This window comes from Ochotona curzoniae, unplaced genomic scaffold (genome assembly GCF_017591425.1).
Source record: "Ochotona curzoniae isolate NIBS_2020 unplaced genomic scaffold, NIBS_Ocur_1.0 contig_66, whole genome shotgun sequence".
Classification (NCBI taxonomy): Eukaryota; Metazoa; Chordata; class Mammalia; order Lagomorpha; family Ochotonidae; genus Ochotona; species Ochotona curzoniae.
In genome coordinates this window covers 22,258,162-22,282,447 of record NW_024466512.1, presented here as the reverse complement: position 1 = coordinate 22,282,447, position 24,286 = coordinate 22,258,162, and the positions used below count along the sequence as shown (strand labels likewise).

At 51.5% G+C, this 24,286-nt stretch overlaps 1 protein-coding gene across 6 annotated transcripts in view; it reads left to right on the top strand.

Moving 5' to 3' along the window:
• The window catches only part of PAX2 (paired box 2), an 85,365-nt gene that overhangs the window by 38,024 nt on the left and 23,055 nt on the right, over positions 1 to 24,286 (top strand). For 4 of the 6 annotated variants that reach the window (XM_040991817.1, XM_040991815.1, XM_040991814.1 and 1 more), the window contains 2 exons: positions 3,146 to 3,231; positions 4,672 to 4,791. In XM_040991817.1, the coding sequence (XP_040847751.1) occupies positions 3,146 to 3,231; positions 4,672 to 4,791 (206 nt within the window). Of the gene's footprint in view, positions 1 to 3,145; positions 3,232 to 4,671; positions 4,792 to 9,673; positions 9,743 to 24,286 lie in introns of all 6 variants that reach the window. The other 2 variants (XM_040991811.1, XM_040991812.1) reach the window with 1 other exon arrangement.

Here is a 24,286-nt window from a genome sequence, read left to right as displayed (position 1 = left end):
TCAGAGGCTTCAGTAACTAAGACAGGAGCTTCTTGTCTTAGTTCCTGGATCTTCTGGTTATCTGTCTCACCCAGCCCCAGCCTTGGGGCTGTCTGAGTCCCCGGCCTAGCAGCCCCCGAGCCAGAGCCACTCCAGGCCCAGTGAAGCTTCTGCTGTAGTGAATTAGCAGCAGCTGTTCTGAATCTCTCAGTAGCCTTCCACACTTTTCTTGTAGATGAGTCTACACTGTCCTCAGCTATTGTCCTGTCTGTGTCATGTAACTGTGCCCCAAATCCACCTCCCAGCTTGTGGGAGATAACCTTATCTTCCACTTTATGGATAAGTGAAGACTCCTTCTGGAAGTTGTTGGCCACCTGAAATCAGGCCATCTTGGCTGATCCCTCTGCCCTCTGCCTGGCACTCATTACTAGGAAAACAAGACCCTCTCTCACTTCTCTCTTTCTTCCTCTTCAACTTGCCAACTTCCCAGATTTTTTCTACCCTGCAAGTTGTCTGCTGTGCTGCCAGTCCATCCCCTGCCTTCTACAAGGTCTCTCCTTTGCTCTCCTACAGACTGGTGAAAGCAGCTTTTACTGCCGCTCTCCCTTCCCTGCTCTCCAGCTAACCTCATTCTGTCTGGTTCCTGCTCCAGTTGCTTTGCTGAGACTGTTCTCCCCAAGGTCACTAATGACCACCCAATTCTTCTAATCTCTTGTATTCCCACTTCTCTTCAGTCTTTGTGTTGCTGTGAGCACCATGGTTGTTATGTTCTTCTCTGCTGACTCAGGTGTAAAAGCCTGATGGAGGTTCTGCCTGCATCCACATCTTCCAAAACTCTTTCTCTTGACTTTCTCACATCCTCCTAAATCTTTCTCGGGTTAGCTTATGTCTGGGCATGTTCCCTTGGAGACTGCCCTTGCAACTTCCATAGCTTTACATCCAGGACCCACAGTACCAGCATCCTCCAAACCAGTCACTCCCTGCATCCCTACTCTTTGTTCTTTCTAAAGAGTCATTTATTTGAAAGGCAGATTTACACAAACACACACAGGCGAATCTCATACCTGCTGGTTCATTTCACAAATGGCCACAATGACTAGAGCAAAGGCTAGGCTGAAGCCAGGAGCCAGGAACGTCATCTGAGTCTCCCAAATGGGTGCAGGAACCCAAGCATTTGAGTCATCTTCCATTGCTTTCCCTAGCCATTAGCAGGGAGCTGGATCAGAAGGGGAACAGCCAGGACTCAAACTGGCATTCACCTGGGATGCTGGCACTGCAGGCAGTGGCCCCTGCATCTGTGTTCTTGACAGTGGCCCGAATCACCAGACTTCCTGTCCCCCAGAACTGGGGTTTTAGAACCATGGTGGAGTCCAGTTCCTGGCCATTCTTCCTCCACGGTCTTACATATTCTGCCTTTTCTTTCCTGAGCTCCCACCTCCTGAGAGCCACTTGTCCGTGTGTCTGCTGAGACCTTGGCAGCCTGGTTCCTACACTCTGAGGGGAGGAAGACAAAGTCGCAGAAAGCATAGGCTGAGGCCTGAATCCCAACTCTGCCCTCACTGGCTGTGTGCTCCCTAGTGAGCCACTTTGGTTTCCAATCTGCAAAATGAGGCTGATAGTATCTAACTGAGGAGGTTATTGTGAGAATTAACAGAGTGTATGTAAGTCATATAAACTGTATATAATATCAGTATTTAATAAATGCTCAATAAGTGGAAAATAGCCATGATCATGATCACATCCGTGTTTTCAGCCTTATTTCCTCCTCATGCCATCTGCAGCCCACTGTTCCTGGCTGACTGGTCCAGGCATTAACCCCTGAGCGCCCTGTGCACTCGGCTGCCTCGTCTTGTTTCCACTTCCTTCAGCATCTGGTTATAGAACTCCCTCCCCTTTGTTCATTTCCAAATTATATTATTATTACTATTGTTTTAACTGAGAAAAAAAGACTAGAAGATTCGGTGGTGATCCAACTCCTTTCTTATTTGGCTGAAGAAATTGAGGCCTAGAGAAGTTGCGAGACAAGCCCAAGGCTGGCTGGACTTCATAGTGCCATTCCTACCAGTTTGGCCCTTGATGCTCTAATGATCTCCACCAAGCTTCACCTGTTCTTCACCATTCCCCTACCAGCAAAGGGGCGTGGCTCCGCTTCTGCATCTCTGGGTACCACCTGCCTGCTGCCCGCAGATTGCTTAGCTTTCTGTGGGTGCGAGTCTTCCCTCCCACTGTGAGCTGGGGGCTGGCCAGTGCTTGCGAAAAGCTGGCCAGAGCCTAATTGCTCAGGCTGGTGACTCTGCTGCCTGGCCAAAGTGACCGAGGCTCTTGTGCCTCTCCGTGGGGAGGGCACAGTGCTTCTTAGGGCCCTTCATTTGAATAGAGAGGAGGTAGGAGTGGGGAGTTTGCCTCCATCCTGGATCTGGGATGGTTTTTTGTCTCTGACCCTGGCTCACTGAAAGGTAAGCCTCTCCCACCTTTGATTTGACCCACTACCACTTTCAGGTGCAAGGGGAGGTGAGCCCTGTGTTCCAACCAAGTTACTAAAGAACCTGAGATCCAATCTCAGGATAGGAGGCCCTCGGGCCCCCGGCTGGGGACAAGGTACTGACTTGTCTGAGAGCAGTGAGTGAGCTTAGAAAGAGGCTGTTCAACGTTGACATCTGCAAAGAGACTGTGTGCTGCGCTGGAATCCTGGGGACTGAAGGGTTCCTGGTTACCCTCTATCCTCGGTAGCTGAGGATGTGGAGAAGGCCCATTCCCTCCGCCAACTCGGGAGGCCTGTGTTGCAGCGCCTTAGAAACGCAAGCTCCAAAATGACCTCCAAACCCAGGAGGTCCTGGACCAGATGGAGACAGATGTGTGGAGGAGGGAAAGTGGGACAGGAAGATATCTTCAAAACAGAAGGATGCTATGGCCCTTCAATCTGCTGTCCCCATCCTCCTTCCAGGAACTAAGCTGCACGTTGGCTGACTCACAGGGCAGGGCAGAAGGCAACAGTGCCTCCTCCCAGAGCTACAATAGACTGGGGCTGTGTGATGCCTGTGGCAGGAATTGCAGGCAGATGTGCAGGCAGCAGAGGGGAGAGATGAAAGTGGAGGAGCTTGGTCAGGCTGGGCTGAGCAGGGGCAGGAGTGGCCTGTGTGGCTGACACCCTTTGATGCTGTTGCAGGATCATCCGGACCAAAGTTCAGCAGCCTTTCCACCCAACACCAGACGGGGCTGGGACAGGAGTGACTGCCCCTGGCCACACCATCGGTAAGACGGCTCGGGGTGGGCAGGATGGGCCCCACATATGGAAGCCAGTGAGTACTGGCAACTGCCCACCTGTTTGGGGTCTGAGGCCTGGCCAGTTCCCTCCCAGCCCTGCTCTCCCTGAGTTCTGAAGGACTCAAGGATCCCTGAGCAAGACTCATTCTCTGGGATTGTTCTCTGCCTTCCACTGGGGCCACCTGCCAGGGTCAGTGTATCGTGTTTCTCGTGGCTCAGTCTCCCTGAATCAGTTGTTTCCTTTAATGCTTCTCATCACGTCTCTATCCTCTCCCCGCTCACCCCCTTATTTTGTGTTCAATTGATTCTTTCCGCCACCTGTCCCTCTTTGTTCCCTCTCTGCCATCTTCATCTTTTCTTTTTTTTTTTTCACTTTTGAAATCATCCTTCTCTCTTCCCTCCCTCTGCCTTTCCCCTGCTCTACTTGGCTTTCCTTGAGGTGCCTTGGATGAGTTCCTCCATCTTTTACCCTTTCTTCCCTAGCCTGCTCTCTCAGCCTGTCTCTCCTGTTCCTCCACTCTACCTTCTTCTTTCTCTTTCTACCTTATTTCTTGATCCATGTTCAAGGTCTTTCATGACACAATTCATGCCTACCTGAACACCTGCCAATATCCCCCACTCCTACCTCCCAACACAGACTGTCTTCTCTGTGGTCCTTTGGTCCTGATGCTGCTGTAGCCATAGTTGAGGCCTGGGGTATGAGGGGCTAAGTTTTTCCTGATGTACCCTCTTGGCCACTGTCCCCATCTCTCTTGATTAACAAGGGATTGAAACAGTTGGCCTTAACCCATCTGAGGTTGGCAAGAGCAGTTGTTTCCCAAGGCTGCATTAGCAGGGAAGGCTAGGTCAGGTCACACCCGTCTGTGCTTATCAGTCTGTGCCCTGAGGGGGGACTTGGGAATGTCTCAAGTGATCTCAAGACCAAGAACAACCAGGAGAAAGAACTGCACACTCCCAGGAGTGTGGGGACCAGCCTGGGTCTCCCAGAAAACATGGAAAGATCTCAAAGAGCCACAAAGTCTAAGACAGAGTTGGTGAAGTTCCATCTTGGGGGACTGAGCTGAGGTTGGGCTGGGGTAGCTGGGGTGGATTGGCTGAGCCTTGCAAAGGAGCATGCTAGGTGTTTTCTATCCTGATTCAGCCTTGGGACTTCCTGGCCTACAACTCCATCCATCTGCGAAAAAGGGAGTTCAAGGGCCCCAACAAGAGCCATAGGCCTGCAGAATAGGCCAGGGGCTGAGTGGTCACCACCCATCCCAGGCTGGACTGAAGGTCAGGAGAGTGTGCCCCCAAGCTCCAGAGAGAGAAGGGGCAAGTGGGCTTCTCAGTCCGCCTGTGTCCACTGCTTTTCACAACCCCCAGTTCTGGGGCTTTGACCACCGATCACAAGCAGCACTCTAATAGCCTGTCCTCCTTGCTCTTGTCCAGTTCCCAGCACGGCCTCCCCTCCCGTTTCCAGCGCCTCCAATGACCCAGTGGGCTCCTACTCTATCAATGGGATCCTGGGGATTCCTCGCTCCAATGGCGAGAAGAGGAAACGTGATGAAGGTAGGGAGGTGGGAAGACGTTTGGCTTCCACTTCGCGGGCTTTGTCTTTGGACTTGGGGCTCCGGTTTCGGCCTGGCCTTGCAGCTGCTCTGCTGTGAGATCAATTTTAGCAGCAAAGACCAGGTCCCTCCATTGCCCTGCTGGCTTGTGGAGAGAGGGAGGGAGGCTGTTTGGTCTGGCTCCCAGCTTTGCCATATGCTCAGCAGCCCTGCCTGCCTCACTTTCCACAGACCCACCTCGGCCACCCTTGAGGATGCCAGGGCAACAGGCATGAGTCATTTCCTTGGGAAGGCTTTGGAGACTGAGAGACAGTTGGTTGCTAACCTGGGGGTGAAAGGCTGATTCCAAACTATTGGGAGGTGGGACAATGATGTCACCTATAGCTGGACCGTCTGGTTCTCCCCGGATGAAGCTAGAAGTAGGTCTGCTCCCTGCCCTGGTCCCCCCACTAGCTCCCCTGGGGATGTAGTAACCTCCTGGCATTAAAGGGGGTGGGGAGTGAAGGATTATAAAGGTGTCTCCCATGAAGCAGACAGAATCCTGGAAAGCAGACCATAAAGAGGCGGCACCTCCCCCCTTAGCTTGGGACAATCCCAATTTATGCCTGTTGTCCCTGGTTCTTGGCCAGTCAGCAGCTCCCTCTCCTGTTTGGACAATCAGTCACGTGGTCATCTCCAGCAGTGCCAAGCCCTTGATGGGGAGCGCTCTGGGAGTAATGTGCACAAGAGAGGGCCAGAGCAGAGTCTGCGCAGGCCCGGAGGAGGAAAGAAGGTGCTCTGGCCTCTGGCGGCAGGGATGGAACACAGGGGATGCCTGGGCCTGGCAGTACAGGCCTGACCTGGAGCTGGCCTCTTTCCAGAAGCCCTAATGGCCTCGTTTCACAGGGAAACAGCTTGTCTGGCTCTAGTTCTCCTTTCCAAAATCTCCAAATCCATTTGGCTTCCACGGCCTTTGCCACTCACTAAATTTCATTGTGGTTGTTTTGGCGGCAGCCCCTAATGGGTAGGGCGTGGGGAATAGGGGTAGGGCTGCATGAAGGACCCCTAGTTCCCATTCTCCTTGGGAGCTTCCCATCCCTGCGCCTGTGCCAGGCTATTCCTGGGCACCTTGAGTGCTTTGGGAGAACCTGTCCCAAGTCCTATGAGTTTCTGCTGTGGCTGCATCCCCTGTGTGTCTCACTACGAGGGATGACTGGGGCTAGGAAGGCCACAGAAATGTCTCCACTCTGTCCCCTGTTGACTCAGGGTTGGGGCTAGGTTTTCTCTGAGCTGCCTGGGCTCCTGTGAGCCATGAAGATGGGCACTAGGGGCAGGGACGCCCTGGCCTGAGGCCGTAGTCATCCAGGGCCAGGCCCAGTATGCCCAGAACATAGTGCTCTCAGCTCTAAGCACTTGGTCACTTTCATTGTTTCCAAGTCATTGAAATCAGTGAACCCTTCCTGTGCATCAAAAAAAAGAAAAGCTTGTGCTCCGGTCCTGGAGCAGAACAAGATGTGATTCTGGTCCTGAAGTGGCTTATACTCTAGCGAGGCATGTCGAACACCCAAGCCCAGGGGGTGGAAAGGCCCATCAGATATCTGTGGGGACACAGGGTGGTGGGGTGGAGGGGGGAGCTGCAGGGAAGAGCTGCTCTAAGCAGAGGGAGAGGGCATGAAGTCCCTTCTGATCTGATAGAAAGCCCCGTGACCAGGGAATGCAGGGGGAGCCTGGGCAGGAAGGAGAGGCCTGAGGGGAGCGATAGGAGGTGGGGCTGGGTAGATGATTTGAGGTTCTGGGACAGCAGGCCAGGAATGGACAGGAGCATGAGCTGGAGGCTGGAGAAGCCACTGAGGGTGTGTGGGCAGGAAGAGATGGGAGCGGGGGTGGTGCTGACTTTGGGAAGCTTGGCCTCCAGCACGGTGGCAGTGAGGGTGACACAGTGCAGGAAGTGTGAAGTCTTGAAGTTTCCTCTTCTTACCTGCTGGGCCTGACCCTGGGGCAGGAAAGACCAGAGGACCCTTTTGGAGATAGGAGTTCTTTTACCTTGATGGTCCCCAACCCCCAAGGCCCCACCGAGCTGTCCTTTCCCTCGAGGGAAGTCCCTGCCCTGCCTCCCCCCACTTGTTCCTTATGTCCCAGGTGGGAAAGGAGAGAAGAGGCGAGGAGAAAGCAAAGGTAGAGCTGTCTCAGCTGCCCCTCCCCCTTCCCTCTTCCGGAAGCCTCAGACGCAGCCAGGCCCAGTTTGCATTAGGGAGCAGCTCGGATGATTAAGAATAAGGCAGATAATTATGTGTCAAGATGATGTAGCCCAACTCTGCAGTCAGGCCAAGGTAGCAAGGCAGCTGGCAGGCTGGTCGGTCACAGGAGGCGTTCTCCACCCGGTCGGCATGAACACGCAGGTGTGTCCTTCAGCAGCTGGGCTCAGGCTGCAGGCCCATGAGAACACTGACTTAAGAGACGATGGGGTGTGTCGGGGGGTGGGGCGAGGTGTCTGTCCAGGGGTGGGATTGGACTCTCATCTCCTTCCAGTGGACCTGGTTGACCCTGCCAGGCTTCCCTCTTTGGCCCCCAGCAAAGTGGAAGCTCCCCAGCAGTGTCACTCCTGTCCCCCAGCCTGCCCCAAAGACAAGGTGGGAGCCTTCTCCGAATCCCAAGTTCCGCTCCTGCCTCCGGGTACAGCATGACCTATTCCTCAGCTCTAACGATGTCACGGTGGTGGGCGTCTGCGAGGACAGTCGCTGCAGAGTGTGCTGGCATTATTGGAGACAATCTCAGCAGTAGTTATGGGTGTTCACAGGGATAATACCCAGAGCATTATTGGCAGTGGCACTCAGAATATGGGCAGCATTATTAGTATCTCCAGCAATCATATCTGCGGGGATATTAGTAAAAGGCCGATCAGCTGTGACTCGGGGAAAAGGCAGCCGTGACCACCAGCCTGCCTCCCTCTTTCCCGTGCCTGTGCTGGCGCGTGGGAGTAGGAAAAAGCTCAGACTTTTCTTTAACAAATGTGCGGCCCCAAAGCCTTGACCCCACTCCCAAGAGTTCAGAAGCTCACAAACTGAAACAAGGAGACAGGCTATGGATAGATGAGGCAGTTCCAACATGAAGCACATGGAAAATAAGTTGTCCATCAGTCTGAAAAGGGACATGTCCCATTCCCTACTCTGCCATCACTCTTGCTTCTTAGTCACAATTTGGGCCAGGTCCCCTGAGTCCTTGGCTTCTTTGCTGGAAGGATGGAGACTTGGTATTGCTGGTCTGCATTCAGTCAGTCCGAGAAAGCAGATGCCTTTGCCTTGACCCCTGGCTTTGAGCTGGGGCGCAGGACATGGCTGCCTACCGGCAGAGCTGTTGGAAGCAGGGAATAGGAATTTAACCTGTCCAAAATCCCAAATGAAGACCTGTAGTGTGATCTGTGAGGGAGATGAGCTGGGATCGTTTCTTGATGTATGGCATTGCAGGAGGCCGTAGTTTTGCATTCCATTAATTAGGTGCACAATCAGTTGTACTGCCGAGTGGTGCCCAGTGGGTGCAGTTGTGCATTCGCCGGCAGGACAGGTTGTCCGGCTGCAAGTGGCTGGGTCCTGACGCTGCTTTTAACAGCTTCCCTCTACTTTGAGTGAAGCTAGAATTGGAAGAAGCAGTTTAATTCCTCATTCCCTCCTAGAAGTCCCCCAAAGCATTGTTCAGGTTAGACCTGGAGCAAACAAGGGGATTAAACTGCAGAAATGAGCCTAGGAGTTCTGGCTTGAGATAAGAGAAGGCTGCAAAGGTTCCTAGCAGGAGGGGAGCCTGCAGCAGCCAGCAGGCAAGCCCCAGAACCCAGGCTGGAGCTACTCAGCATGGCTGTTTGGCTGTGGGCAACTCAAACCACCTCCATCAGCTCTGAGTTCTCCTTTGTAAAGTGGGAGTTGATAACAGCACCTGCTTCCCGGGGATTATGGAGTGGGTGGTATTGGATGGTGGAGGTTGACTGTTAAGCCAGCACCATGTCGGAATATGGGACCTTGTATGGGAAAGGAAGCCTGTTTGGAAGATTTATAATTCAAGGGGAAACAGAGTTGTGGCAGAAAGCCATCTGTTTAGCACAGTCCCCAACCTCAGTGGTGCTCCTGGTAAGCAGAGCAGGTGTGAGATGAAGCAGGGTACACTAACCCCATGGGACCAGGGACATGGAAGAAGCAGTCACTGACCTTGTCCATGTGATCAGGGGAATGTCAGTCCATTTCCACCTTCTCTTGCTCGGCGGTTACCCACCACGTGACCTCTTCCATGCTTCACAGGCCTTTCTGATGTATATAAAGATTCCTTCCTTTACTCACATGGGGGCATCATGCCACATCTGTGAATACCTCTGCTGCTACCTGGAAGTGGATTGGTTTGGGGAATAGGTGCTTGTTGTATGGACACAGTGTATGTGGTTGTGTGTGTGTGTGTGTGTGTGTGTTCTCCTGTGACATCTTGAGGTATAAGGTGATTCAGGATGCCGTGCATTGGGAAGGCATGAAGTTTTCTGGGAAGTGTATGGCTTGCAAAGAGTACCAGCTTGGGACCATGTATGTGTCTACCAGCACCAGAGAAATCTAAGCTGGGCCGGGGGATGCTAAGTGTCCAAGAGTCTCGTGGATAGGTGTAGGTAGAGTTTGACCCAAAGGATTGCCTATATATTACCCCATATTCTGCTGGCAAGTGGATGGGCTTCCCTGAGCCAGCGTATGGGGGTTGGCAGCCTGAGGCTCAGGAAGCAGGGAACCTGCCTGCTCAGGTGGTGCAGGGGGAGTGAGTCAAGGCTTCAGAGCCCTTGGATGAATAACCTATCTACCTGTCTCAGAGTCTGGCCCTTGGTTTTCCACCTGCCTGCCTTCCAGGATCTCTCAGTGTCTGTCTCTTATTTGCTCTAGTCGAGGTATACACTGATCCTGCCCACATTAGAGGAGGTGGAGGTTTGCATCTGGTCTGGACTTTAAGAGGTATGAGGGTCAGAGGGAACATGGTGTGGGGGTCGAGGGAAGCAGCCTGGGGGGAGGTGGTGAGGACACTGGGAGGGTGGGATCCTAATGGCCAGAGAACTGAGAAGGAGGAGGTAGCTCAGACTTCCGCTGGGCACCTAAGAGTCTGTCACTGAGTCTTGGGGCCAGGCCACTGCTTGGGTCCGGGAACCAAATGCCCGGTGGGCCAGAGGGTCGGGCACTCTGTGGATGGGGGAGCACTTTTCCCAGCCCTTGGAAAAACAAAGAACAGATCGGGTAGTAAAACAAAAGCAAAGGAGACCTGGAAGCACCTGACAGCCCTAATTCATCACGGCCCAAGTTTTTTCCTGTGTTCCCATTATATTTGTTTGTAAAAGTGGAAATCAATTTTGAAGGTAATTTTCTGGAAAGAATGGAAGGGAGGTGGGAGGGCCGGATAAGGCAGAGATGGTAAAAGGAAAAATTTAGGCCAGGCACAGCCCAGGGGCAGCTCTTGGCAAGGTGAAAGAAAATTGCATATTCAATCTCCATCCATGAATCTCCCTCACTGCTGCCCGCCTCCTGCTTGAAAACAATGAAGGCTTTTTCCCAACGCTGGGCAGGGCCTCGGTATCAGCCTCACTTTAACTTCAGGGTCATTAATTCCCTGATTATTGAAGGAGAAGAGAGAGTTGCAGCATCGTCAATTCCAGTGGCACCCCCTCCCCATGTGATCAGGCACTGGCTGATGGGGGGTTGGGGGGGAAGGGTGTCACCCAGGGTGAGGTGAGGGGTTACTTCAGAAGGAGGTGGGGAAAGAGGAAATGGGGGAGCCAGCCGGACTAAGGGGAAGGAAGCCAGGAGGAGGGTGGGAGAAGGCAGCCATTACTGCATACCTCTGTTGTGTTGTTATTGCAAATTAAAAGTAGCATGTTCCACTCCACAGCTATCTTTGGGGAGGGAGGGGCGCCGCCAAGGGAGGTGGGGGATCTTATCATTGCTTCTTCAGCAGACCAGCCGTGGTGTCACCGTGTGAGGTGACATTTGAATTTACAATTCCGCTGAGAAAAGCCATTAATTCACAAATTAACATTTCTCCCTCTCCCTCTCTCTTTAACACTCTCTCCCTCTCTCACATGGATGTGCAAGCAATTGAAAAGACAAAGGAAATAGCCTTAAGGAAGAGACTTTACTGCTAGTCTGTCTGTGCGGAGATTGCTCCCCCTGCTTCCAGAGAGATAAACCAATTACCTGAGCAGCTCAGCTCCTGGCCGCCCGCGGTCCCTCCTTTTGTAGGCTGCCTCCATGGCTAGGTTACTCGTGTGCCTGTATCTCATTAATGTCATCCTGGAGTGCCTGGCCACCAAGCCCTCTGCCTGGTTCTCCTAGAGAAGGATACCCCAGGGAGCAGGAGAGGCTGGCCAGGCACAGGACCTTGGTGGAGGCTGGGAGAAGCAAGAAGGTCTGCAGGGGGAGTGCTGCTTGGCCAACTTGCCAGCAACACAGGAAATGCGGATGTGCGCACCTGCCCTGTGTGGAGAAGTGGAGGCTGGTGCCAGAGCCTCCGATGGCCTTGTGATCCACAGGCAGTGTCTAGCAGAGCCAGAGGAACCCAAGCTCTCCTGGCAGGGAAGAGCTTGGGGAAGGTTTGCTGAGTAGGCACTATTTCAGTGGGACCAGGGTCAGTGTGAAGGAATTGAAACAGGAGAGAGCGGTGGGAGATGCTTAGGAAGGCCCAGATAACAGGATGAGGCTGCACCACGTTGGTACACGAAATGATGCTGCACTGACTCTTTCATTAAACGTAGCACTTGGGCACAGTGATGTCTGTTTACCATCCGGCCATCAAGTGCTCCCCCCACCCCACATCCAGTCATCTGATTCCCTCCTTAGAGAACCACAAATAGTCCCTAATCCACAGGGATTCATTCCAAGACCCCCTGTGGATTCTGGAAACCACTAGTAGTAGTCAATCCTATAGGCATACTATGAGGGTTTTTTTTCCTGTACATTCATACCAACAATAGACGTTTAACTCCTTAATTAGGCACAGCAAGAGATTAACAACAATAGCTACTAACCCTGTAGAACAGTTGTAACAATACATTGACTGGAGACCTTTGATCTGATAACTCAGATTGCTACTCAGTGACCAATGGGAGCAACAGGGACACACTGGACAAAGGGATGATTCATATTCTGGCAGGACAGAGTGGGGTGGCGTGCCATTGTGGGATGGCGTGCCATTTCATCATGCCACTCAGAAAGTTATTTTGAAGTTATGAATTGTTTCTTTCTGGAATTTCCATTTAATATTTCCGGGTTGTGGTTGACTGTGGGGGACTGAAACTGCAACAAGTGCATCAGGGGGCACTGATGTGTTCATGAAGGATCAGGGTGGAAGGGCTGCCCCAAGACCATGGGCATGGATGGCAGGGCCTCTGTTTGCTTTGTACTGAACACTGTAAGAACACATCTGTCGATCAAGTGGGGCTGAACCCCTGTAGGTTTTCCCAAGGAGTGGTGCCCTGTGGGCCCCTGCTGGGGTTGTGGCTTCACACGTCCTCTGCTACTTGGCATGCATCTCAGACTGGGTCTCTCCTGAGACAGGTGCTCTGAGACTTGAGGAGCCAAAATTATGTGAAGGTAGCGTCCGTCTGGATATGTACCCATTACTCCATTAACAAAGTATAGCCCAGGTTTGTTTTCTAGTGAACATTGACGAGCCAGATAACATCCACTCCAGGGCAAGCAGGAGCAAAATTCAAAGGCCCAGCATTTGCTGAGAGACACACACACACACATATATACTAAGATTGTATCTTCTAAATAACCAGGAAAATTATTTCACTGTTGATCTGTAAGGGTGGGAGGCATTTTTCTATCTGAATAGAATCACATACTTTAGCCGAACTCCTTGGGTAGTGTGGCCACGGGCCTGGTGAACACTGACTGTGCTATCTGGGGTAGGCATAGGTTCTGTTGATATTGCAGTATTTATCATGAGCTGTGAACACAGACAACTTGTGTTTTTCTTTGGGGAAGTACTGGAGTTTAGATATGACTGTGTAGATGAATTTAAATCTGTGTTTATATAAGTGTCAGCAGCAGTGCAACATGAATCATCTTCATTTCCAAGTATTTCATGTTATTCTGGATAAATACTAACATGTAGTTGTGTTTTGAGATTTGCATAAAAGAATACATTTTTTATAAGTGCCAAAAAATAAGAATAGGTAAATTGAACCCACTCCTGGGAAAAGGTGACTCTGATTTGCAATAGATGGATCCATTGAGGGTCCTTCCAGGCTGCCCCCACTCTTGCCACTTTCAGCCAAGGCGATCAGCTCCTGCTCCCCACTGCCTTGCCAGCCCCCTGGGGTACAGGTGTGAGCACCTGTCTAGTTAGAACACCATCCTGTTATTCCACTTGGCAAGGCACCTTCCAGGCCTGGGGTAGCATCATTCTCCTTCCTCCTCCCCACAAGTGCACCATGTGAGAAATGCGCTGCCTCAGCTCTGCTCTCCTCCCCCATGCAGGCTGTGATGACAGAGGGAGGGGCCAGTTGTGCAGGTGGCTCCCTAGTCCCTGTTGCTCTCCTGGGTGTTTACTCTGCACCTCCAGTGGGGAGCTGGGGAAGGCCAGGCCCCTGGCCTGGGGAACCCCTTGCAAGAACAAGGCTTATGAGAACCAGGTTGGCTGCCTGCAGGAGGGCCAGTGCAGGCATCCTTCAGGGCATCTTTGTAGCCTAGAGTCCAGCAAGGGAAACCTCCCCACTCTGCCTTTTCGGGGCCCCAGGAGCCTCCAGACCCTCCTTGTACTGCCCGCAAGGGATGAAAAGACAAGGAGGGCTGGGGGGAGGGCTGGACCTGGCGCTGGAGCGAGTGGCAGCAGCAGAGCCAGTAATTCAAACCATCCTGACCCTTCGATGAACCCGAACCTGCTGACCTTGACAGCCCAGACAAGAGAGGCCTCACAAACCTCAACCTGCACATGAAGGCCTCGCCTCATCACCCTTTCTTAGAGTCGTGTGGCCCAGCCTCCAGGTGGCTCCTGAAGTCACCACCCCAAGAGATGCCAGCATTCCTTCCTCCCCAAGGCACTGCCAGCCCACCTTTGTGCTCATCTCCCTGGGGAGGCTGGCAGGTGGGTGTCTCTCAGGGAGCTGCCTCACCTTTCTTTTCTGTTCCAGGCTGTACTCTCTTGAGAGGGCTGGCTGCTGCGGCTGTAAAGGCTGGGTGCTCACAGGGGCAGGCGTAAACTGTGATCGAGGCAGAGCAGACAAGAGGAGGGAAGCCAGAGGAAAGCGGCCCCAGGAACCTGCAGTAAAGTAAATGCAGTTGATGAAGTTGATGCTTTTCCTCTGAGGGAGAGTTGGATCCCATCCAATAGCCTCCCAGCGCCTGCCAAATGGCTTCTGAAGCAGAGTTTGAACAGGAGTGAGGGCGAGCCAGTGGCAGAAAGAATTACACACAGACACACACACACAAACACATACACACGCTGGATCACACACATCTCCTCAGGTCCTGGCAGCCTGGGAAGGCTGGGGAAGAGGGATAAGAAAGTGTGTTTAGTAGGAGGCAATTCCAGGAGCACCTTCTTCTCCCATCCCTCTCCATCTTCCAGCCCCGAGGGAGCACCTAGAGCTGCAGCTCAGGGCAATGTAGATGGTCCTAGAACAGTGGATGTGAGACTTAAGCTGTGGTAAGGTCCAGAATGTGGCACCATTAGGTCTCCCAGAAACCAGCTCTTTTTCCGATGCTGGGCATCCATTTTTTTTTTTTTTTCTGGGACCTTGATCCACACCAAGTAGCTTCCTTGTGGCTGCTGGAGCTAGCTTCTGGAATCTCTTAAGGAAACATGATTAGAGCTCTGTGTTTTTCATGGGAATTCCAAAGAAATAAACGGTGAGCTAGGTTAGGGCATGGGAGCACTCAGAGGGGCTCATAAGTGAGTTAGAATCTCCGTCTGTCTAGACTTTGCTTCCTGTATGCAAGCAGGTGACAGTGGGTGTGTACTCTTGTGTGGGCACTAATGTGACAGGTAAGTGGAATAGGGTCATTGACTGAGAGACGAGGGGAGTTTAGAGGGAAACATGACCCAGGGAAATGTACAGCAAAGACCCTGGCTTAAGTATGGGCATGTGGTAATGCCACATCCTATCCCCTGTGGCTCCTGAGACAGGTCCCAGCTGGATAGGTGGACAGAGGTCCATCTTTGGTTTCACTTTGGAAGCTTTGGATCTAAGTTCTCAGGAGCTGGGACAGGGGAGGATGACAGAGGTTGAGTCATCCAAAGGCAGGGAATGGAGGATGCTGGAGAAGGAAATAGAAGCTGGGCAGGGGTTGCTGAGAGAGCAAGATGCCTGGAAACCAGGAATCGCCAGCATAGAGGGAGGTGGAAGCTGGCAGGCAGTGGCTTTGGCCCTGGCTGCCCTGTGCTCTCTCCTCTGCCCTCCACTTCCCCCCTGCCCTCCCCTATTCCTGCCACAGATCTTTATTGGCTCCAGTAATAGTGTTGATTTGCATGTCAGGCAAAGGCTTGCTACACACACAAAAAGAAAACCCCAGCCACGGCGGTGTGGCAGTGTCAGCTCTCGCTGTTGTTCGACAGTGTAAAATTAAATTAATAAAGCCCCCAACACAGGAAAACATAACAGGAAATTAATGGCCTTTACTGTCGCTCTGATGCAGTCATTTGCAACCCTGCTTTCCGCACCAAAGACTTCATAAATGCAAGCAGTTTCTCTAAACAAGCATACTTAGGGCGGCCTGGTATGTAATTTTTCGCCTTGCTTGTGTCCTTTGAGCTAACAAAGCCCCCTTGCCTCCTGCCTCTGGAGAGACTTCTAACTGGTTCTGGCTTGGGCTGGAACCCAGTGGGGGCTGAGGCGGCCGCAAAACCCCCACCCATTCCCCTAGATCCCAGGGTGGGCCGAAGCTGGGTCCCACAACTAGCCTGCCTTCCCCCACAGCCCTGCCCCAGGGGGAGAAGGGGTCTTGGTTACCTGGGAATTCCTCCAACCTCCTGCAAGGTTCACCTCCCCGTTGCTCCCATGGATCTGTGTGCTTCTTCCCCTGTGCTGGCCTTTATCTTTCTCTTCCTCCACCTATATGCATTCAGCTTCCTTCCATTTTTGCACATTTAGGTCACAGACAGCCCAGCCAGCTGTGCCTGTGTAACGCGTACCTATGCCATGTTTTCTGTATGTAACTTGGGATGTAACCTGTGGGTGGTCTTTTCTTTTGGCGGCGGGGGGGGGGGGTGGGGGTGGCTACCTTATTTGAAATGGGAGAATTCAACTGAGTGGAAGTGCGGGTTTCCCTACACCTTTCTCTTCTCTACAGGTTGGGTAGGAAACAGGTCCCTGCTTGAGTGATTCAGAGAACTGAGGGGCTGTGGCCTTGCTCTGAGTGTCATGTACAAAGATGGGTTATGCTTTCCTCCTGGGAAAAAGTATGGGGCCCATTGCTCACTATGTTGGAACAAACATCAGAAGCAGACAACCTGGATGTGGGCCTCAGGAACCTAGAAGCCACATGGAAGGCAAGGAAGGCCTGCCACCTCGGGCAGCTGTTCGTCTTTGCAGGATCACCTCCCAGCCTTGGGTGCAGTAGTAGTACAGGGAAGTGGGCTGGAAGAGTGGAGCAAATGGGACTGGTGCCCAGGAGTAGCTGGGCTGTTTCCAGGGATACCTGCCCTGTAGAGGGAGGCCAGCAGCTGGGCTGCAAGGAGTGCCTGGGCAGAGTTCCAGATCAGTATTTTTTAAAAAGTATTTATTTATTTAATTTATTTGAAAGTCAGAGTTAGACACACACACAGATCTTACTCTCTCTGGTTCATTCCCCAGTTGAATTAAAAGGCCAAAGCTGGGCTGATCTGAAGTTGGGAGCCACGAGCTTCTTTCTGGTCTCCCACGTGGGTATAGGTATGTGAGCACTTTGGCCGACCTCCACTGCTTTTTCAGACACATTAGCAGGGAGTTGGGTGGGAGGAGATTTGAACTCTCACTGTAGGTGGTAGCTTTCCCCACTAGGCCACAGCACTGGTCCCAGAGTCCCAGATTCTCAAGGGGCACCTGGTCTTTCCTGGCACCTCTCCATGGAACGCTCCCTTCCAGAGGTCGTGCCTGACAGGCCAGGCCCCTGTGTGGACATAGGAACAGGCTGGAAATTGCTGTTGTTGTCAGCTCTGCAGGTGTGATGGGAGGGGAGATCATGGGGTTTGGGATCCAAATGCATACATAGGTGTGGGCTCCATCTCCACTCAGACTTGTTCTGGGAACTAGGGCAAATTGCACAACCTCTCTGTTCTAATTTCCTCATCTTTAAAAATAGAGATGGTGGTATTAACCGCACAGAGCACTATGTGATGGTAACGAGCTACATTTGACATTGCACTTTCCCTCCTCTCATTCCCTCTGTTCATCCTACCTTGTTTACGGAGCATTTAGCAGACCCCAGGCTGCCCCGGGGGGAGTCTTGTTTCCTGGGGAATCCGCCCCCCCCCGGGAATCTTGGTTGCCCATCTCTGAATTCACTCCTGAGGGTTAAGGTCCTGCTTTGGAGAACCCTGAGCTCTGGAGACAGTTTAGCCAATGCCAGGTACAGTAGAGCCAGGGCCACTCTCCCATCTGGAGACTCTACATCTATAATGTAGCCTAAGATTACATTCGATTTTTTTAGCAGCCGTGTCAGACTCCAGCTCATATTGAGTTCGTGGTCAACTAAAACCTCGAGATCTTTTTCACATCAATTGTTATCAAGCCAGGTCTACCCCATTCTGCACTTGTGTAATTGATTTTTTTAACCTAAACATAGGGCATTCCATTTATCCCTGTTGAATTTCATCTTGTTGGTTTGGGTTCTTAATTCTGCCTGCTTAGGGTTGTAGGATGGCTTCTGTATCATCATCCAGGTAGGGTTCTTTTTTAAGAGTGGTTTTTCTTGAAGGAAAGCCACATACCCACCAGTGGAGACCTCCTTCCTAGTTGTGGTATATAACTGCTTTAGATACTGTGAGCCCAGCAGCCATCAACCACTTTACTTTTCTTCACCTTGTTTTGAAAGCTAGGAAAGAAAGTCTGCCAAGTGTTGACATTCAGTACACCCACTAAATTTTCTTGCTCAATCAGTAAAAAAAAAAAAAAAAATCCAGTGTCAATTGTCGAGCAGATTGAGTGCCTGCTGTGTATAAAACGTGGTAGGGACTAACTGACTGACAAGGTAGAAACCACCATCTTGACTTCAAGAAGCTTCTGATCTAGTAGGAAGACCGATGTGCATAGGGTTATGAAAGAAGACTGGGGCAAACATTAGGGTCGAGACCTGCAGGGGGGCAGATGGGGAAGGCCTGGCCGCAGTGCCTTGGAGCCAAGCGCTGGCATTGAATTAGTGTGCCCAGCTTGCCCTGGGTGTGTATGTGAAGCACCTTCTTTCTGGTGCCTGAAATTAGCTGTGTAACTCTACCTTCTGAAAGGTTCCCAGAGCCTGACATTGCATTGAGTTGCCCTCAGTCAGCTTTTCTCGCTTTCTGTAGAGGCTAGTACTGCCTCACTCCTCTGTGGCTTCTCAAAAAATTATCAGCAGCAATTTTAGGACCCCATCTGTTTCCCACCTCCCTAACCCCCAAAGGTCCTGACACATGAACGATGCTGGCCTGCGAGAGTTAGCTTAGTGGGCCCACTGGTGGCGAGGGGTTACTTTCCTGACCCCTCCCAGCCCATCAAGGCCCCCCCCACCCGGCTTTTTTTGTCTCAGATTGTTTCGGGACTTTGTCTTCCTGATAAGCCCCTGTGACTCTCGTGTCCATCCTGGCTTATATCCCTCCTTCTGTCTGCTGTATGCCCTTTATTAGAGAGAGAAAAAATAACTTCCCTCTAACCCTAAGTGCACTACATACATGTCATAAAATATTTGGAAGAGACGGTCAATCTTTTAAAAAAAAATCCCTCCTAATCTTATCACTAAGAGATTTACCTCTGTTGAAATTTGGTTTATTCTTTCTGGCCTTTTCCTCCCCTCTTTATATGTAACTTTTTACTAGAGCCAGCATGATACCGTATACACGGTTTTATCTTGCTCTTTTCTGTTGCCATTACAGAGGGCAATTTTCACATATCATTAAATATTCTTTGAAAACATGATTTTTTAATGGCTGCATAATCTTCCACTATTCGGTGTCCATGTCCTTTTAAAATCTAGGCTCATCATATTTTAAAGCATATCCACGTGCAGCAACAGTGATTTTCCTTAAAGGTCCTCTCTCCACCCCCTCCCCCGACCAGTGTACCCTTTACTTCCTTGTCAGGTTGATTCTTTAAGCTTACAGAGGCCCAGTTTTTGTCTCTATGGGATTGTTTTCCCACTAGGAACTCTGTCCACAGTTTGCGTGTCCACTGCTTTCTTCCGTGGGAATCTGTTCTCTCCTCCACTGGGGTCCTGCCCAGGTCCCCCACCTGCCTTTGCCACTGTCAACTCCAGACTTCCTTCACTTCTTTCCAAACCCTCATTCGCCCCTTTTGAGTAGAGGTCCCTGGTTGGGCAGAAGCACGTGAGCCTCAGTGGAGGCCAGGGCCCTAACCATGCACTGTGGAAAAGGACGTATCCTCCTGAGCTTGTATCATTGTTCAGTTTTGTGTTCGTTTTTGAAATCTGAGAAAGAATAGGATTAAATTGTCTTCATGATACATTTTGGTTGTGAAATTTGAACAACACTAAATCCGGAGTATCAGTTTTGTTGTTTTTTTTTTTAAGATTTATTTATTCTTAGTGGAAAGTCATATCCACAGAGAGAAGGAGAGGCAGAGAGGAAAATCTTCCATCCACTGGTTCACTCCCCAAATGGCTGTAATGGTCAGAGCCAAGCTGATCCGAAGCCAGGAACCTCTTCCAGCTCTCTCAAGTGGGTGCAGGGTCCGAAGGCTTTGGCCATCCTTGACTGCTTTCTCAGGCTACAAGCAGGGAGCTGGATGGGAAGTGGAGCTGCAGGAATGTGAACCACACCCATTCGAGATCCTGGCGCATGCAAAGGCAAGGACTTTAGCCAGTAGACTACTGAGCCAGGACCCAAAGTAGCAATTTCTTTGTTGCTTTTTTCTTTCCTTGTTAAAGGTAAGATGTTGAGCAAGGCAATTTGGGAATGTATCAGTCTTTGTGTTTGGAATTCTATTCAACAAATTGGCCAGCATCTGTGGTTACCTGCTATATATCAGGCCCTGTACTAGGTTTACAAGGTTGAAAATCATGGGGTCCCTGCTTTTAACATTAGTGATGAGAACAAACATTAGAAAATAACAATAACACATATGGTATCTCTCAGCCCACTTTCATAAATGTGTAAGTTCTAAATTGATTCTGCCACTTGTTGCTGGAGTAAGTAGTTGGAGATGGTGCTTCCATTCCCATTACAAGGTGGGGATAATAATAGAAGCCTCCTACTCAAGTTCTTGTGAAAGTAAATGAGTAGATGTGTGTGGAAGTCTTGGATGACTGCCTGGTAGGTGGTAGGCTCTTAGGAAATGTTACTGTGAGGACTACATCAATGTATGTGTGTTAAATGTAGTATCTGAAACTGCAATAAGAACTGGGTCCATTTTGGCAGTGATGATGATGGTGGTGGCTAGCGGTGTTGCAAAGGTTTGGTTTGGTGGCTGTTGGGACATAAGGAGGAGCTAACAACCCTCTGATGTGGATTTAAGGAAACTCCGTTGGAAAAGCTCATGGGACTTGTTCAAGGTGGCAGAGCAAGTGAGCAATTAAACTAGGATTTCACCCAGGAGCCGTCTCTCTGTAGTGTGTTCGGGTTACCAGAGCAGTTAGTGTTCCTAGAGGGGGAAAGTGGCTGTGAACAGGCAGGCCTAGCCTCTCGCATGCTCATGAACTCACTAAATGCCAAGAAGCTGGGCTGGGTCAAGGGCAGCAGGTGGCTGCCAGGCCTAGAAGGCTGTGCAGACCTACGTTTGCCCAGAACCAAAGCCTTGGGTCACGTATCCAAGGCTTTCTTTATGACCTCTTTTCAAGCCCAGCTTGGGATCAGTGTTGAGGCCATGTTCACACACCACCCAGGCATCTCCCTAGGTCACCAGGGTGGCCTCCTGGTGCCCCTTCTCCCACACTGCAGCCCCTCACTCCCCTCCTGGCCGCTTCTCCCCTCGCTGCTCCTCCCTCCTTTCTTCCCCACTTTTTCTCCTCCTTAAGCCCTCCTCTCTCTGCTCCCTCCCCTCTCCATGCAGGCCCTGCTGTCACCCTATCCTTGATGTCTAGGGGAGGGGTCAGGCGGGGCCAACCCTGTTCCTAAATATCTCAGAGCTCACTCCCCACTCCCTGTCAGCTGGGTGGACCCCACCAGTAGCAGGGGTGCATGTGGGAGGTGCCCAGATCTCACAGTCCTGCTAAGCTGCCACTGTGGGGGTGGGGCCGGGGCCGCACAGGCAGGCTGCCCTGAATGACAAGCGAGGATATTGATCGCATTCTGAACTCAGCCCAGCCGATAGAAGGTAATTAATGACTCCATTTGCCTCAGTACCAGGGAGAACAATTGAGTTTGAAACTGCAACAACTGGCAGCTGGGGAGACTGGGTTGAGGGGCAGCCTGGAGGTAAGCCCCTCCAAGGGAAAGGGTAGTGTGTGGAGGGAGGCAGAGGCGGCCAGCCAGAATGAACAGGGTCACCCCAACTGCAACTGTCCCCTAGGCCCGTCACCTTCTTTCTACTTCTTCCCAGATTCTCAACTCACATTCTGTCTGAGGGTGAAGCCTGCTTTTCCCAACATGCCCCTCGCCAGCTGTGGCAGGGAGCTCATGCGGCAGCCCTCCCTAAGCCATGTCTGCAGCTGGAAGCCTGAACAGGTGGCACCTCGTTTGTGAGTGTTCAGGGCCAACTTGCAATGATAACACACAGAAAATTCCTAGACACTGCTCACTAGGCAGGCAGGTGTGCAGCAGGAAAACGGCTGTGATGCCGACAGTGGTTCTGGATCAGGAAGGTGAGCACCTTGGAGCTAGGTGGCTATGAGTTTCGCTCATGGCCCTTACTCCTCCTGAGTGGCACGATGGTGGGCACAGAATGTTGCCCCTCTGGGCCTAGCTCTTCATCTGACAATGAAGGGAACAAGTACCTGTAAGACTAAATACCTAAATGAATTAAACAGGAAGAGCTTGTAACATTGAACAGATTTAACAAGTGTAGGCAAAAGCCCTAATAGTGTTTGTTTCCTCATAGACAGTAAGTAGGATGTCTGTGTTTGGGCTTAGAAAATCAAAGTTATTTATTTTTTTGTTGCTATACTTATCCAAAACATGCATTTCAGATGTCTCAACCTGCTTCCTGTGAGGTAGGGAGTGGTAGGCGTGGGAGAAGAGCGTTCATCCCGTCTTGATTTTGTAAATTTGGAGGCGTCTTGGCTGAAGAATGCCGTCATTCTGTCTGTTCCTCTCCCCACCTTTTGGCTAGTGCCAGGTACCTCTTGTCCCTTAGAGTCATTTCCCTTTGGGATTTCGGGTAGAATGTAAACACACAAGGAAGAAGGAGCACTTGTGTCCATTGTCCCTGGCCCTGGCCCCAACAGTGTTCACTGGCCACCCTGACCCCAACTCCGGAGACCTCCCTGGGCAGCCCCTCTTAGAATGGCCAGAGGGTGAGTTCTGGCAGGGACTGGAGTATAGACCATGGGAGTGGGGACTCAGCTCCAGGGCAGCCCCGGAATGTGGGAAATAACAGCCCCAGAGGGGAAATAGCAGGCCTCAGTGAAAGAGCAAACCGGACCTTTCAGTTGATGCTTTTAGTAACGGATCTAAAAGTAGTTGGTGCTTATTGGACCAAGCCTGGGCAATATGGAAACATTTACACTGGAAGAAAATGAAAATGGCTCACAATCAGGAAGTCACCCCACCTTCATGGCTGTGGCTCTCTTTCAAGGCAAGCTGGTCTCTGGTTTTTGGTGGAGATGGAGGCCCCGTGCTGGGAGCCCCAATTCTGGTGTTAGCTGAGCAGCTGTTATGGCCCGTCCATGGAGCACACAGCTGCTTCTGTCCCAGGTTCCCCAGCCTGCATGCCCCCAAGCCAACCACTTCCACTTCCTTGGTCTGTGCTTTGCCTGCTCTGAGCCTGGGTGTCTTCAGGGGGGGATTGAGTCCCTGCCTATCTCAGAGTGTGGCTGGGAGGACCCCCTAAGCTCAAGGCTGTGAAGGCTGTTCAATGTGAAGCAGATATGAAGCAGTCAGAGAGGGAGACAGTAGGAGATTTGCTCCTGCAGAAAGAATAACCATTTCAGAGCTTTAAGTCAGTGGTTTGTTGAATTCGTTTTATTTATATTCTATCTGTGTTCCAGAAAGTACAACCATGACAGCTCTCTCCTTGAGGGTGCTCACACTGCTGTAGACAGAGCCCCAGCATGGGCTCTGGTTCTGAGAGTCCTGCTACCCAGTTGTGTGGCCTTGGGTAAGACGCCCACTGCCCACGTGAGCTCCTTTCCTTAGTAAAACACTTAGGGTCTGCCCCAGCTGTCTCCTGACCATGTGGGTACAGGCTGAACACCCATGTACCTCATGGTTGGGCCTCAGAGCAGAGACCATGAAAAGCAGATAACTTGGATGCTGCACCCAACAGGGGATCAAGTGACCCTCAGCTGGCCCCAAGTTTGGCACCCAGGTCATAGAGGTCAAATCCTGGCAGTTGTTGACTAGCCACATGGCCTTAAACAAGCTGTTCAACCCCTTTGCCTCAGGTCTCTTATCTATGAAATGGGTATGGCAGTATTTACCATGTTGGAAGGCATAAATGAAGTATATAAAGGACACTAATGGCATGGAATACACCCCTGGTGCTTGTAAACTGCTACTTAATGGTGGCTGGGCAGAGCTGGATCCTCCATCCATCCACGTGGGCGTTCGATTAGCTCATGGTTCCCTCTACTCTAAACTCACCACAACCGTGTTTTCTAACTATAGTCTAAAGTCTGAAAGCAGAATAGAATATCAGGGATCCAAATGGTTCCAGAAAGCCCAGGACATGCACATCCCCCATTTCCACATCAGCCATTGTGGTTTGGGGAGTCTGAAGGCAGAAGCCTTCTCTGGGTCCCGTTCTCAGGCAGCCTCTGCCAGCTGCTCTGCCTGGCAGCTGTGCAGCTCTGAGGTCAAGCTCAGCTGCTACCTGTTCAGCAGGTAGGGGGAGGTGGGCAGTTTGGTGTTGCTGGGGCAGATGGCCGACAGGGTGCTGTTGGAGGCTAACAAGCAGTGGGTGTGGGTGCAGAGCTCGTGCATGGGGCCTTCCATGCTCTGTGATAGCCAGGGACATGGGTGACATGCCTGGTGGCTACTGGTGTCCTTAAAACCAGGCCAGCCAGGTAACCACAGCTCTAAATGCTTCCCAGGAGAGTCCCACTCAGTAGGTCGTTTATCGTTTATCAAGTCCTTATTGTGTGCGAGGGCGGGTCCTGAAGCTACAGAAATGCTCCAGTTCTGGTCCCTGGCCTCTTGGCTCGAGGGGGCAGGTGGATGGCAGATCTTCCATGGGGTGGGTAGTGTTGCTTACTACCAACCTGTCTCGCTCTGAGACCTGG